General features: G+C 38.3%; 1 protein-coding gene across 30 annotated transcripts in view; it reads left to right on the forward strand.

Moving 5' to 3' along the window:
- The window catches only part of DST (dystonin), a 539328-nt gene extending 524550 nt beyond the window's left edge, over positions 1-14778 (forward strand). For 10 of the 30 annotated variants that reach the window (XM_034766278.1, XM_034766268.1, XM_034766261.1 and 7 more), the window contains 9 exons: positions 680-834; positions 1012-1086; positions 1964-1981; positions 5355-5472; positions 6986-7054; positions 7824-8023; positions 8478-8588; positions 11049-11172; positions 13725-13990. In XM_034766278.1, the coding sequence (XP_034622169.1) occupies positions 680-834; positions 1012-1086; positions 1964-1981; positions 5355-5472; positions 6986-7054; positions 7824-8023; positions 8478-8588; positions 11049-11172; positions 13725-13990 (1136 nt within the window). The other 20 variants (XM_034766279.1, XM_034766280.1, XM_034766262.1 and 17 more) reach the window with 10 other exon arrangements.
- Positions 14779-15218: the final 440 nt, after the last annotated feature.

Genomic DNA, 15218 nt, shown 5'->3' on the forward strand with positions numbered 1-15218 from the left:
TGAGGATAAGATTCTGCTACTACTACCAGCTGAAAGAGCTACCCTGTTAGCTGAAGTGGTGTAGGCCTGTAGTTGCTGAATGTCCATGGCACTACTGCTGTTGATCATTCATGCTGGATATTTATATATTGTAATACTTTATTTATCTCCCTGTACAGTCTGTGAGTGAGCAATGAACATGCTGCTGCAGGAGTTCTCAACCAAAGAAGGGTTTCAGATTATAGGGTTCCATTTTTAAAACAATATCAGAAGCTTCTACGCCTTGCATTCTAAATGTGTAATTTGTCTTTAAATTCTTGTATGACCTTGCCCCAGTAACAACTTGACTTGTTGATTTGTGGTATTCTTTGCACTTTTGAGGTCAAGCATGCTACAAGACTGTAGAACTGTATGTCATTTGAAAGCTTTTTCAACGTTCCATCTGTTGCTAGGCGCATTCAGTACTGGGCTTCTCTCCAAAAAATGCACTAGTATCTTCATTATTATCCATATTCTAGCCAGCATTGGAGACACCCCACCTCTTTTCAGAGATTTGTTTTCTCTGAGTGTACTTGGTGTTTTTGTATACATTACTTGTCATTAATACCTAAAAATCTTTGAGATTTGTGATAAATCCAGTCACTCTAATGTGATTGAAAATCTATAAAGTTTACCTCCTGGTGATGTTTTTGGCTTACAGAATTCCCTACCAGCCGACTTGAAATGAGTGCAGTGGCAGATATCTTTGACAGAGATGGTGATGGGTACATTGACTACTATGAATTTGTAGCAGCACTTCATCCAAACAAGGATGCATACAAGCCTCTGACAGATGCTGACAAAATTGAAGATGAGGTACTCTCTATAGTTATCGCTCTCAGATAACTAATATATTCTACTGGAATCAGACACTTAATAGTGTCATTAATTTTATTTTTGCTTCCTATATAACTTGAATTCTGCCAATTATTTAAGGCTTCAGAAATGTGATAATTAACATTAAAATAATTATTCCAACTGTGTTTTTGGCAGGTTACAAGGCAGGTAGCTAAATGTAAATGTGCAAAACGATTCCAGGTGGAGCAGATTGGGGATAACAAGTACAGGGTAAGTCTTCACAACACCTCCATGGTTCTTTCAGTCCAAACATTCTCAAGGCAACAGGACTACATGAGCATTTGGGTTACATTAATTTACAGAAACTTTGTATCATATACTTATGTTTGCTCAAAGTCTACCTGGAAATTATGTAGTTTCAGCTTCACTAAACTTTACATCAGTAATTTGTGTTGGAAAATATAGACTAATAAAGTGTTTAACTTTCAACTGAACCTACAATAAACCATTTTTCTCAGTATTTAGAGAGATTTGTATATCTAAATAGCAAAATGATTTAAACAGTAGCTGGTCCTGCATACCAGTATATATTGACTTGTTAACTGATTGATTGTTTTTTTTTTTACACCTGAGTAAAAATGGATTTTCCAAAGAGATTCAGATTAAACACATGGGACTGTATTGTACTTAGAATATACTTTGGTCAAACATTTTTATCATCCACATCCCCTCTTTTTACTTTTTTCCAGCATACTGTACCTTCATCTAGTAGCTAGACAGAAATGTGCCAGGTATCCTAAAAGCAGTTCAGGTACCAGAGATGAATCTGCCATGTTGCAGAGAAAGTCATTTGTTACCCTCAGGTTCAATAACCAGAACGTTTTCAGATGAGGTGCTCATTATTTGGCTAAGGCAGACTATGGAACATCTTCAGATGATTTTAAAAGGGAAAAAAAGGAAGGTAACAAAGGACTCATGAATCCTTCCAAGTTCATACTCTGGATAGCTAATTACCTGCACATCTCTAAACTAGATCCTGTATTTAGAAGTTTCAATGTGTGTGTTAGTTTGCATGTGTTCTCGAGTCATACAGAGAATTTCTTGTTAAACTAATTGTGTCTTTCTTCCATTTTTCATTTCTTATCAGTTCTTCCTGGGAAATCAGGTATAAACCAGTGGAATGTGTTCTGAAGTTTCTATTTTTTTTTCTAATGCATAGTCATTAAGCTTGCAATGGCCACTCTTTTCCCATACTTTCATCCTGAGCTAATTCATTGTTGGTCAGCTGTGGTGTTTCTGTAAATGCTATAAAGTGTTCCTGGTTTCAGGATCTCCTTCTCCCTTTTTGTTTTGCCTTTTGTCTCATTAAGGAGATTACTTTTAAGGGAACCAGATAATGGACAGCAACAATGTATATGATAAGTTTCTTTGCATTTTAATTATGATTTACGAACAGTGTTAATTATTCTACTATCCAGAGTTTTTATATGTAATATATTACAGCAGTATGCCTCAGAATTCTATGTTGTGTCATATTACTTAGTCACTTATTACCATTCCATTTTCAGAATCCTTGAAAAATCGCAGTGCATTAAATTAGAAATCAAATGAATAGATTGATTGATTAAGAATCAGTTCACAATGTATTGCACATATTTTTAATACAAAACTGTGTGGACTGAGTTGACAGAATAAACTTGAAGTTCAAATTTGGACTGCTTCCATTCCCCCATCAAAATATTTTTAAAATATGCCATCATACCAATGCTGTGATGTACAGTAATTGTGTTTAAAAATACTTCTAGCGTGTTAGTTTGGTCATCAGTATCTCTGGTTGTGAAAGTGCCATACAACACTAATTGGAAGAAATGCGGATCAATGACTCCTTCATAGGATGAACACTGAAACTACCTGTTAAAATATAGAATCAGCTTGCCTGCCTTGTAAATACATGAAAATGCCTAATACTAAAGTTACCACTAGCATCTTACTCATGTTCTTGGAAAAACAACTACATGAATAAATGATTTTAGGTGTTCTAATGCTAAAGATACTATAGAAATGGTAATTTTGCCTGCCTTGGCTTTTAAAATGTTGTTGGCAGAGATTGTTATAGCATAGTGTGTGCTCAGCAAAAAGTAGCCTTCAGCACCTTCCTTTGCCAAACTACTTCTGTCCTAACTTTTTAAAATGAGTTAATGTATAGAAAGAGAGGGCCTTGATTTGATAAGACTTTTTGAAAACTATGCTCATCCTGTGTCTGAGAAAGGAAAAGTAGAATATCTAATGTGATTAACTGAAGTTTATTGCTGCAAGAAACTACAAAACATTATTTCAGCAGAGGATAATAAATTTCCTAACGAAGCTTGGCCAAATTCTGTTTTGGTAGCAATGGATTTGCAGGCTGTAACCAAGAGCAGAATTTTTTCTTCATTGACACTACACAACCTATAACCCCATTTATTAAACTGCTTGTGTTTCTCATTTCAAGTTTGGTCAATATTTATTATTGTTTCACCTAAGAAAGTCTGTATCCCAAATATTTTAATAAAAATCTGGAATGGGATCATTATGGAAGCAGCACACTGGAAGTTGTGCTATTTGTCAGCAGCCATGCTAGCTGAACAAGTTGCAGTATAAACAGGTTTTAAAGGAAGTATCCATCCTCAGTCTGGCTGCAACACAGAGCCTAAATGGGATGTTAAAAACTGAAAGCCAGGGGATCTTCAAGACTTCACAAAGAATAAGAAGAAACCTCCTACTTAACAGGCAAAACAAAATAGTGTAGACTTGTGGGCTACATGCTTTCTCATTGATCTACATATCTAAGAAGATGGTTCCTCATTATAAAGTTATTTAATGGATTAAAAAAATCTAACATAGAGCTCATTTAAATTTACATTTTGCTCATTTAGAACACACTTTTCTTTGATTATTAAATTAAGCTTGTAAGCTTCCTATTGTTTGGTTCCCAGAAGTAATATTCCTTTTGCCCTCTCTTGCCCACTTTGCTTAAGCAGTGCCAAAGGTCTTTTAACAAGTAAGGAGCACATTTGTGTGATTTGGCTTTAACATGTTTCCATCACTTCACTGGAGCAAATAGGTACAGTTACTCCAGCAGTCAGATTCTACCTAAAATGTGTGCATTTGATTACGATTGACTTCAGCGAGGTTCTGCATGCATGCAGACCAGAGATCGGGATTTGGCCTCTGAATTGTATATCAAATTAAACATGTGCCATCAACTAGAAGGTGTTGGATCCCTCTGGTTCCGTTTTCATGAGATTGTGAGATCCTTCATGAAATTATGAGTGTTAAATTAATTTAGATCTTGTGGAAGGTTTTGGATTGATAACACTGGAAAGCACAGTCTCTTCTGTTTTCCTCATAACAAGTACAGCATGTTGTCACAGTTGTGCAAACCTCGGCAGAATAATCCCTCAACTAAACAAAAGTGCTTCAAACCTGTTTTGAGGTTAAAGCTTAGTTCACTCCCATGCTAACTAAATGCTTGGCCTGGGCTGCAGAGACTCCCAGCAGATGTGCCAATTCTGAAGGCGATATTATTTGATGATTGGACATTGGTAGGAACTGGATCAAAGTAGCCAGCTGTTTTCACACAGGCCACCAAATAATGAGAAGGGTATATCTTTTGGTCACTACTGACTGACTTGATCCAAATTTGATCCAGTGATGTGCAGAGGATTCTGCAGGGTTTTGAAGGTATTTCATACAAACTACACTGAACATTTTTCAAGACCATACTATGCTTTAGGCCCAGTCTTCAGCAGCACGAAATAAGCAGTCCGCACAACACAGAAGGGGTGGGAAGGTGGTTTTAAGCCATCTTTCTGCTCTTGTGAATCATGAGTGTGCTCTGCACACAGATCAAGATTGTTCTAATTTGTGCTAGCTACCAGTTGCCCCAAGGGGCCAATATAGCAACCCAAAATCACAGCCCCTTTTTACCAGCTATGCCACCTTCACCCAGCCCTGGGCAGGAGGGTGGCTTAGAGCTGTTAAAACGACTGTAAAGTGTTCCTGTGCTCAGCTGATGAGCGGAGCAGTGTAAAGCTCCCCTGATTTAGCTGAAATTCTAGCCCACTGATCTATCATTTGAACAGTTTTCCCACACTTTTCAGCTGAAAGTTTCATATCTTTGAAAACTATCCCTGCTATTGCAAAAAGAGTTCAGTGAAAGTTTTTATGCTGATTAATTCATACAAATGCAGAACATAACCAATTATTGTATTACTAATTTTGCTGCTTTCACAAGATTAGACAGAATCTTGAGAATCAAGCATAAAGTTAAACCTGGCAGCCTACCATATTTCTATGGATTAATACAGTGGTGTTCACCTTGAAATCCTAACAGCATTGACAGTTTTCATAAAAAATCATATTTTAAGAGTTTACTAATGATTAGAAATTAAAACAGAAATTTTGAATGGATGATTTTAACCCATCAGAGCTGAAATGCATATTTTATGTGTGGAGAACTATTGAAAACCTAAGCATTTTGTTTAATCTTCTTACAGTTTGGTGACTCTCAACAGCTGCGTCTTGTTCGCATCTTGCGAAGTACAGTAATGGTTCGTGTTGGAGGTGGCTGGATGGCACTGGATGAATTCTTAGTAAAAAATGATCCCTGCAGGGGTATGTAAGAAGGTTGTTTTAGAATGGACATTAAAATCATTAATGGGATGCAGTCACTGTCAAGAACTGTTTGGGATTTTTTTTTGCAGGATAGAAATTGAACAGTATAAAACACCTGTTATTTATTTAAACAGTGACTCAGTGCATACCTCCTAGTTCTGGTTTTGTGTATTTTAAAATCCTAAGGGCCAAACGCAGCTCCATAACATCTGTATAAATCCAGAGTGACTCTGATGCCTTCAGTAGAGTTACTCCAGGTTTATACTGGTGTAACTAAGAATTAAGCTTGGTTAAGTGCAGTACACAGCATGTACACTGGTTGTATGACTCAGCAGAAACAAAATGTAGCAACAGTTTTTAAAATCTGCTCAGCAGGAGTGACATTTTAAAGCCATAAATCAGCACAAGGTAATCAGAACCAAAGAATCACAGCCACAAGGTCGGACTGACCTAGGAACTCATCCTGTCCTCAGACTCTGCTTGTGCAATGCTGCGTTCTCACTGGCATTCTCCCCAGTAGCCCTTCTTATAGCTCTGAGCCTTGCGTAGAGAGCGAAAAGAGCAGCTCTGTGCTGGGAACTGGAGAGTGACCCTGCACCTGTCTTGTGGCAATTGTGTACAACATGTTGCTCTATCAGATTTTACTTCACAAACTAGCAACAGCTTAATGAGGGATGGATGTTTGCAAGAAGTCCCATCCCGATGGGATAGTGGGTTCTCTCTGGCCAAGAGGAAGTTAAAGCCTGACTCAGGAATAGCAGGAGCTAAAAGAGAAAAGGGTGAAATAGCCAATTGAGGTAAAAGACAAATAGTAGCAAGAGTGATAAAGTTAGAAAATTATAATAGTTACTGTACCTGTTCAGAGTGAGTTAAAAGCAAGTAACTTTATGTACTTCTTTATGTAACGAGTATAGTAACTAATGTAATAGGATCAGACAACAATTGAATAGGAAAGGTGAGGAAAAAGATAAGTCACTAAGAGTAGGGAGCATGCTCATCTTCAGACTTACTCCGGTAGCACTCCCATTCTTTGCCTAAGAACTGCTAGGTTGGACCCAGGATTATAAAAGTTTAATAGACAAATAGATCACTTGTATTTTGTAGTTACTGTTGCAGTAGGGTAAGTAACATAAACAAAAAGAAGAAACTTTCAGGGACCAAAAAGTAACCCGTAAGCAATAACAGTGGATGCCATTCACAGATGGAAATCTCCTCCTCAAGAATTGAACTCACAACCCTGGGTTTAGCAGGCCAATGCTCAAACCACTGAGCTATCCTTCCCCCCTTTCTTACAGAAGGATACTTGTCACTGCTGCTAAGTCTATTCAAGCACTATTTTTTGCTTAGGGGAACTTTGAGAGCTAGGTTAGGAACACTTTGAGAGCTTTTACATTGAGTTCTGTCTTTTGGCGTGGTGTTCTGAGTCTCTTGCATATGCAACTGCTGTACTTAATTTCTTCTCCTGCTAACAATTTTCTTTAATGTGATCCATATCCTGTGTCATTTTTTCTAGTTCATCATCATGGGAGTAAAATGTTACGTTCGGAATCAAACTCTTCAATTACCACTCAGCCTACCATAGGTTGGCAAACCTCTCTCTTCGTCTCTCCTGCTCTGTCTTTCTCTTCCTTTCTTTCCTACTCTTGCTTTAATATGTATATTTTTAACAATATGTTTAACTCATCACATTTGGCTTAACATTTTTCTACGTGGGCTGACGCTTTACATGCTACATTTTTTTTGACACTCTTGAAAAGTGTTTCAAAAACAATTGTCATTCATGCTGATACAATAAAATATTAACATGCTACGCATCTGATTCTTCTGGAACGTTCTCTCGTATGTGCCTGTATGTCTGTGTGAGTGCTTAGCCATCGATTACCTCATTATAGCTTGGGTTTTGTGGTCATCATTGCATGTTGCCAAACTACAGTAATGCATAGTTTAGAATAAATATATTTGCTGCTTTCCTGCCATTTGTACTTGGCAGTTTTTTCTGGACCATCCAAGCAAGTGTTATTTATTATGAGTAGTTGTAGTGTTAGTTAAGCAGATCATTAGGTTGTATGTATGTGTTAATAGTTGGTTGATTAACAATGACTTAGCATGTTGAGCATTCCATTATCATGCTGACTTCCTTTGACAGTGGTTCATTCCTGCTAGCCTAAGATGCTAGAATAAGCATGTTCTACACATGAACTGTCGTGTGTCCGAAATGAATGCATTACGCAGTAATGCATTTTATTTGTTGTCATACTGTGCTGGAGATGGCATGACAAAAGAGGTGACAAACGGACGTGTGACTGATCTGCATAGCTGACTTCTTGCCCCCTCTCTTTGATGTGCTGCAGCTAAAGGGAGGACAAACATGGAGCTGCGTGAAAAGTTCATTTTGGCAGATGCTGCAAGTCAGAACGTGGCTGCTTTCCGTCCAAGAGGTCGTAGATCACGACCTTCTTCAAGGGGTGCTTCTCCCAACAGATCTGCTTCTATATCAAGTCAGGCTGGCCAGGGAGCTTCACCACAAGCAGTTGCTACAAGTACACCCAAGGTATGACTAAATAAATGGCGCTGCATTAATCAATGAATGGGATATATATAGATTGTTCCTGTTTTAAACATTGTTAACAAAAAAGAGAATTTATAGGAAAGAAGTATCTATATTTTTCTTTATCTTCTTGAGGAGTGTTTTCAGTGTTGTTCTCACACTTGCTGCTCTTTTGCAACACTGGAAAAGACTCCCTTACATTTATGGTGCCATGTGGGTAAATCAGCAAACAAAGAATGCATTTTGAAGGAGCAAATATGCACCTCTCCACTGCATTTCAGAAATAAATCATACATCCTCTTTTTACGGATTGTTTGTCATCAATTTCTGCTTTGTTTTGATTTTTTTTATATATATTAACTGTGAAATGTGGTCTCCGTACCCTGGATATCCCTCTCCAATACATTGTTTTCCATCTACTGTCCTTCATATTTTGATTTGCCATTGTTTCATACAGACACCCCATCATTTAACACGCAATTATGGTAAACCATGGTTGACAAACAGCAAAACGTCAACTCCTTCTAAACCATCAGAGTCCTCAGAATATCAAGGGTCATCTTCAGAGGTACAGTAAGGACAGAGATTCTAGTCTAATGAACTTCCTTCACTAAAACTATGAACTCACTAACAGTCATTACAGTTCTTTGCACAGCTGCACTGTACCTTGCATATTAATACTCTCTTTTAGACCTCTGTCAAATATTTTTATATCCTTTTTTCTAAACGTCAACTGATCTTTTATTCAGTCTGTTTAATATATTAGAGTCTTAAGAAAACTCTCCCTATGATTCTTTAATGAGTATATTGTTAAAGTATAAATGATCAATAATATTAAGCTCTAAAGTGACAATTAATATGATACCAGTTGTGATGCTGAAATTTAGAAAAATCCCCCTACCTTTCACTTTGGTTTATGGATGGCATTTCATGAACTCCTTTCACAACATTGTTTCCTCTGGGCTTCTAGTGTACTGTGCACTCATACTATGCAGACATGGGATTAATAAATTATGATCTGCAGTAGGAAGTTACTGACTGAGGAAATGCCACTCCATTGTGAGCAGGATGGCATAGGAGACTGGTAATTGGATCCTTTCAGCAGTTGAAATTCAGCTTACGTTGGTAATGACCCACAATTGCTATAATGAGATCACGGTCTGGTGACTCATGGAAAATGAGTTTGATGGTCTCGTTTCCTGTGCACATTACAAAAAACCCCACTAGCAAAGTAATAATTAGCACCCATGTTGGCAGTCAGACTGGTTCGAATGGACATGGAACCTAAGTACCTGATCCAATACCAGTTGATATCAGTGGAATGACTCCAATTGGATCAGACCCCAAATTGTCTTCTCACTCCATTCTAGGTCAGGGTTAAGGCACGTTGATGGGTTAGTGTGGGGAAGCTGGCACTACCACTGCCTCTGGTATATCTGTTCCGGACATAAATAGAGGACTTCAGCATCCAATGCTGTCAGCCTGGCACTTTTCAATGCTAAATTCACATAACTCTGTATGGCTTTGCTCAGTGATGCATAAAGCATATAGAGGTCTTTTTCACTCATTCCTTGTGTAATACTATATATTACTGTACACATTTAGGTCTATTGCTTTAAAATATTAAAAAAGATTTAATCATAGTTCAGAATTTAAACAGCTGTTAATTTCTAATACATTTGCTTTCATTTCCTTTGGTCCCTTAGTTAACTGAATATCCATATAAGGTTAATTGATGGTACTTAAAATCACAGCTGTGAGAAGGAATTTGTAGTACAGGAAGACCAATGAAAGGTCATGTTTTTGCTGAATTTGCAATCAAATGAGAATCCGTGGCATTAATTTAAGAACTTCCACATGTGATGATTGCCTCTAGCAGTGACTGGAAAAACATTGCAGGAAGGTATTCTTTTATTTCTTAGTGATAGTGTCCCCGCAGCCTTCCAGGATGGCGGGTTGACTTGTCTTTTCTTGTCTCCCTGGTGAAGTAATGGGATGCTACATGGTGTCTCCACGGCCAGTGGTGTGTATGAGATAGAGCTATAATGGCCTTTACTACATCTCCCAGCTGCTGCATGTGCTGTCTATAGTTTCAATGATTTTTTTTTAAATTAATGTTTCAAATCCCAATGCTTTTGAGGTTGCAGTGGGGACAAATAACTGAAGGAGGTAATGCATTTCTCAGGCATTCATAGTGTTTTAGTGTGTGAGCCCTTTTATGTTGACTGAGTCAAAATGATTGTTGTGGTTTTCCCTAGTAGCTGGTGTGATGTGCAGATTTTATTAAATAAGGCATAAATGGCAATTGGCTGAACTACTCCAGTTGTGCCTTATCTCCCCCTGAATAAATAAAACAAACTCATCCAGGGCAGGCCACCAACAGAAGAGTTACTGCAGGGCCCCTACTAGTTCGGAGCTAGAAAACCAGCAATACAAGACTATGGGTAGAGACATTGTAAACAACATAAGGCCACGGAGAAAACAATTATTTTTAAACTAAATTAGGGTCTCACATTTTCTTCTGCTCTGGTGCAAAGAGGTTCAAATTCTGGTGATCTGGGGGTTTTAAAAATTTCATAAGTCTGTGCTTTTTGCACCAAAATCTTTAAATGAAAACAAAAACATTCCACACATATAACTGTGGGCAGATGGTTTAGGCCAGATAGGCATGTAAAATGAAGCTTCTTCTCTCTAGTAATATGCTAAGTACTGTACCCTCAACTAACCTAATATGCTAAGATAATTAAAATATATAGTGGTAGCATCTTTTTAAAAAAAAATACATTGATACATATGTAAAGAATGTTATAATGTTGATGCTAAGTAGACTGTGATTTTATAGCTAATGATTTTTAGGCACTACATGGTAAAAAACTGGTTCAAATTATTCTCATTACTAAATGATGATTCCAGCCAAGACTTTGTATTTGGCATGCATGTTCTGAAGATGATAATAGAATTCCAAATTCAAAGCCATTCAATACATCTCCATGATGACAGATGAAACAACTGTATTTGTCTTATGTAGGGAACACCAATACAAGGGAGTAAACTTAGACTGCCAGGATATCTGTCAGGGAAAGGTTTCCACTCTGGAGAAGACAACAGCCTAATATCAACAGCAGCTACCAGAGTTAGAGCGCAGTTTGCAGGTGAGTGCTTTGATTTTAGAACTTGATACAATGCACACAGCAAGGGTTGCCACCACTGGAGAGAATACCTGGGGACAAACAGAGATTTAGTCATCACTTGCAGATGACACTAAACTGGGAGGAGTGGTAGATATGCTGGAAGGTAAGGATAGCATACAGAGGGACCTAGACAAATTAGAGGATTGGGCCAAAAGAAATCTGATGAGGTTCAACAAGGACAAGTGCAGAGTCCTGCACTTAGGACGGAAGAATCCCATGCACTCTTACAGACTAGGGACCAAGTTGCTAGGCAGCAGTTGTGCAGAAAAGGACCTAGGGTTTACAGTGGACAAGAAGCTGGATATGAGTCAACAGTGTGCCCTTGTTGCCAAGAAGGCTAACGGCATTCTGGGCTGTATAAGTAGGGGCATTGCCAGCAGATCAAAGGACGTGATCATTCCCCTCTATTCAGCATTGGTGTGTCCATTTTTGCGCCCCACACTACAAGAAGGATGTGGAAAAAGTCCAGCGGAGTGCAACAAAAATTATTAGGGGGCTGGAGCATATGACTTATGAGGAGAGGCTGAGGGAACTGGGATTATTTAGTCTGCAGAAGAGAAGAATGAGAGGGGATTTGATAGCTGCTTTCAACTACCTGAAAGGGGGTTCCAAAGAGGATCGATTTAGACTGTTCTCAGTGGTTCCAGGTGACAGAACAAGGAGTAATGGTCTCAAGTTGCAGTTGGGGAGGTTTAGGTTGGATATTAGGAAAAACTTTTTCACTAGGAGGGTGGTGAAGCACTGGAATGGGTTACCTAGGGAGGTGGTGGAATCTCCTTCCTTAGATGTTTTTAAGGTCAGGCTTGACGAAGCCCTGGCTGGGATGATTTAGTTGTGGATTAGTCCTGCTTTGAGCAGGGGGTTGGACTAGATGACCTCTTGAGGTCCCTTCCAACCCTGATACTCTATGATTCTATGATTTCTATATGTGATGTGCACATTTGTGCTAATGTCTGAATTGCAACACCTGTAGTTTATAATGGTTCCCCAAGCAGCCACTAAGGAAATACTTAAAAGCAAAAGAGCAGATTCTTAACTATATCCTTGCAGAGCTCAGATGCATTGGAGAGTGGCTGGCCATCAGGGATCTAGCTGTGGCCCCCTGATCATGAGCCACATGGCCCTGATGAAAATAAGAGTCACAGAGGAGCCCCTGCAACTTACACCACTGGTGTAAGGGCCCTCAAGGATATTACACTAGTGGATAAATGGGAGTATCTGAGCTCTGTTCCGCCCTGCTGCCCCCAGCACACCTCTATGCAAGGAATGAGGTTGGGTGGTTGGCATAGGAGGCAGCAGCTCCACTTCCACCTGCATTCAGCATTTGCAGAGTACAAAGTGGATTTAGGAGGACTGGAGAATCCTACCCAAATGGTTCTTATCTTTTAAGCTGTTACCATTTTCAAGAAGAAATAGTTTAATACACATGTTTAGACCAGGCTTTCTTTGCACTTACAGTAAGCCAGATTTGTTGATTCTTTAATAATTAAAATGAAACTTTAACTCTATATAACTTTATTCCATTTAAGATTCTTGTTGTGATTTTTCCACCTGACACATGAACTGCATTGACACGAATGAAAGATGTCATGCATGTATTGAATAAGCAAGATTTCACTTTATCAGGCCTTCTATACATTGATTTCTTCATTCATCCACTGGAAAGAAGGAAATCATTTTAAACAGTACGAACATATTGCATGGCTTATTGCTTGTTTGTTTATTTCCCAGGTACAAGTAGCACATTGTGTCTTACAACTGTATATCCTTGGAGTGAAGAAGCAATTTACAATTCTGCTAGTGCTTAATACATAAGTCAGAAGAGAGGCCCACATTTTTTAAAGGGTGGGCAATTCTTTTGCAGTATCCATGTTGCCTGTGTAAAATTCCTGATGAGCATGTAGAAGTTGGAGAGTGACTGCATCTAGATTTGGAAAAACTTAGAAAGCCAGGGTATATTGCAAGACTAATGAGTTGATAGAAGCTGCCAGGGTAATATGTTTTTATGAGAAAAGCTAGCAGCTGAGTTTATTACACCTCAGTATTTAATCACACATTCCTTTCTCTTTATTAGGAGAAATAGCATTATTTTATAGACTCATAGATTTTCAGGTCAGGACCATATGGATCATCTAGTCTGATCTTCATAACACAGGTCAAAGAATTTCACCAGTAACTTGTGCATCAAGTTACATGAGCTAGAGTGCCAGTTTCAGAAAGATGCCCTGTTTTAGGATTAGCAGAATGTTTGCCTCTGTGCTCATTTCCTCACCATAAGGAGCCAGCCATGCAATCCCTCAAGCAGCAGTGCTAAGCACAGGCAGCTTGGAGGATCAGACCTTACATATTTTTCCTGAGGGTACATACTGACCTCACTTCCTGTGTGCCAGTGGGAGTTCCAGGGTGGCTTATGAAATATTTAAGGTCCTAAGTGTGTAAAAACACCTACTAAATGTCTCTCGTTCAACCCCATTTCCCTAATGCCGATGGACATCTTTCCCCTCTCCTTACAGACACCAGAAGGACTCCAAGTAGACCTGGAAGCCGAGCAGGAAGCAAGGCTGGCAGTAGGTCAAGTAGCCGCCGAGGCAGTGATGCATCTGACTTTGACATTTCAGAAATCCAGTCTGTGTGTTCAGATATGTCAGAGACTGTTCACAATGCAAGCAGACCACAGCCCCGAGCAGGATCTCGGCTAGCATCAGGCAAGCCTTCCAAAATTCCAACTCCCCAAAGGAGGCCACCAGTCAGCAAATTGGACAAGTCCTCCAAGAGATAATGTGATCAGCTCCGTAAAGGTCTTTGCCTTGTGCATTAAATATTTAAGTTTGTAAGATGTAAAATATTATGTAGAAATTATTGTGAAATATTGCAAGAGGTGGATTTTTAATTCTGCAGATGGCCTTATTTGTGTATTTGTCCTTTTATTTTGTGTGTATAATTTTTGTCAGATTTTGTTTGTTTGTTTATCCCATATCCTATGTGAAGGGGGAAAGAGTTTTAATGTAAACTAACAACTGCACACAGTAATGTGTAGAAAGTACACTAAAACAATTCCCAAATGTGCAGTGTACTGAATGTACAGTCAAGTCTCTGCAACCTCAGTCAAATAGGCCTATCACTCCATCATTAGTTAACAGGAAAGGATACCTCATGATTTTTCTTTAAAAAAATAAAATAAAAAGCCAAAAGACACAATTACACATTTTGAATTAACTAAACGAACACTAAATGATGTATGTCAGACTTACTAAGGAATAAAAAACACATTCACACTACAATTATTTATGCAGCATCTCTTGGAGAACTCACAGAAAGTTACTTAAGCACTTGCCAGTCATACAATACTCCAATATCTTGCAGCATTTCTGTGCCATTGCTTTAAATGAGGCCAGACACACTCTGGATATTAGAACTACTATACTGTAAGAATTCAATATAAAGTGCATTCATGTAAATGTGAGGTTTTCTTTTGCTTGAGTGGACGGTAGCACTGTATCATTGAACTCATTTTGTATCAAAGCAATTTTGCTTGCAGAAAGCTATGAAATAAAACATGTCCCTTAACTTTCTTGCCACTGTATTTCTTTATTTCACAGGGAACTAGTGTTCTGCATTATGTTTTAGGGAATAAATCATTTGAAATGACCAATAATTACCTTAGAATCATACACGCTAATGTAATTTTCCATTTGCAGCAGTCAAATTTTGGTCATCTACTGTATTTATTTAATAAAACATTAATTTGTACCTGTCAAGTAACATGAAATTATATGTAATTTATTTTGTGTTGAGAGTTATTTTCTTTGTATTAGAGTATGACACCACTGTGCCATGAATGAAAGGGAGTGGGGCTAGGATAGTGTCAAATAATAATTTTTGAATTAATTTTGCTATTCAAAGATTGCTTTAATAACCGTAACGGTCATTTGTTTTAATTGGAAATGGATGGAACTTTTCCCATAAACAACTGCAGAACTAACAGACTGATGTTACTGTAACTATTA

The sequence above is a fragment of the Trachemys scripta genome, chromosome 3, assembly GCF_013100865.1.
Source record: "Trachemys scripta elegans isolate TJP31775 chromosome 3, CAS_Tse_1.0, whole genome shotgun sequence".
NCBI classification, from domain to species: Eukaryota; Metazoa; Chordata; order Testudines; family Emydidae; genus Trachemys; species Trachemys scripta.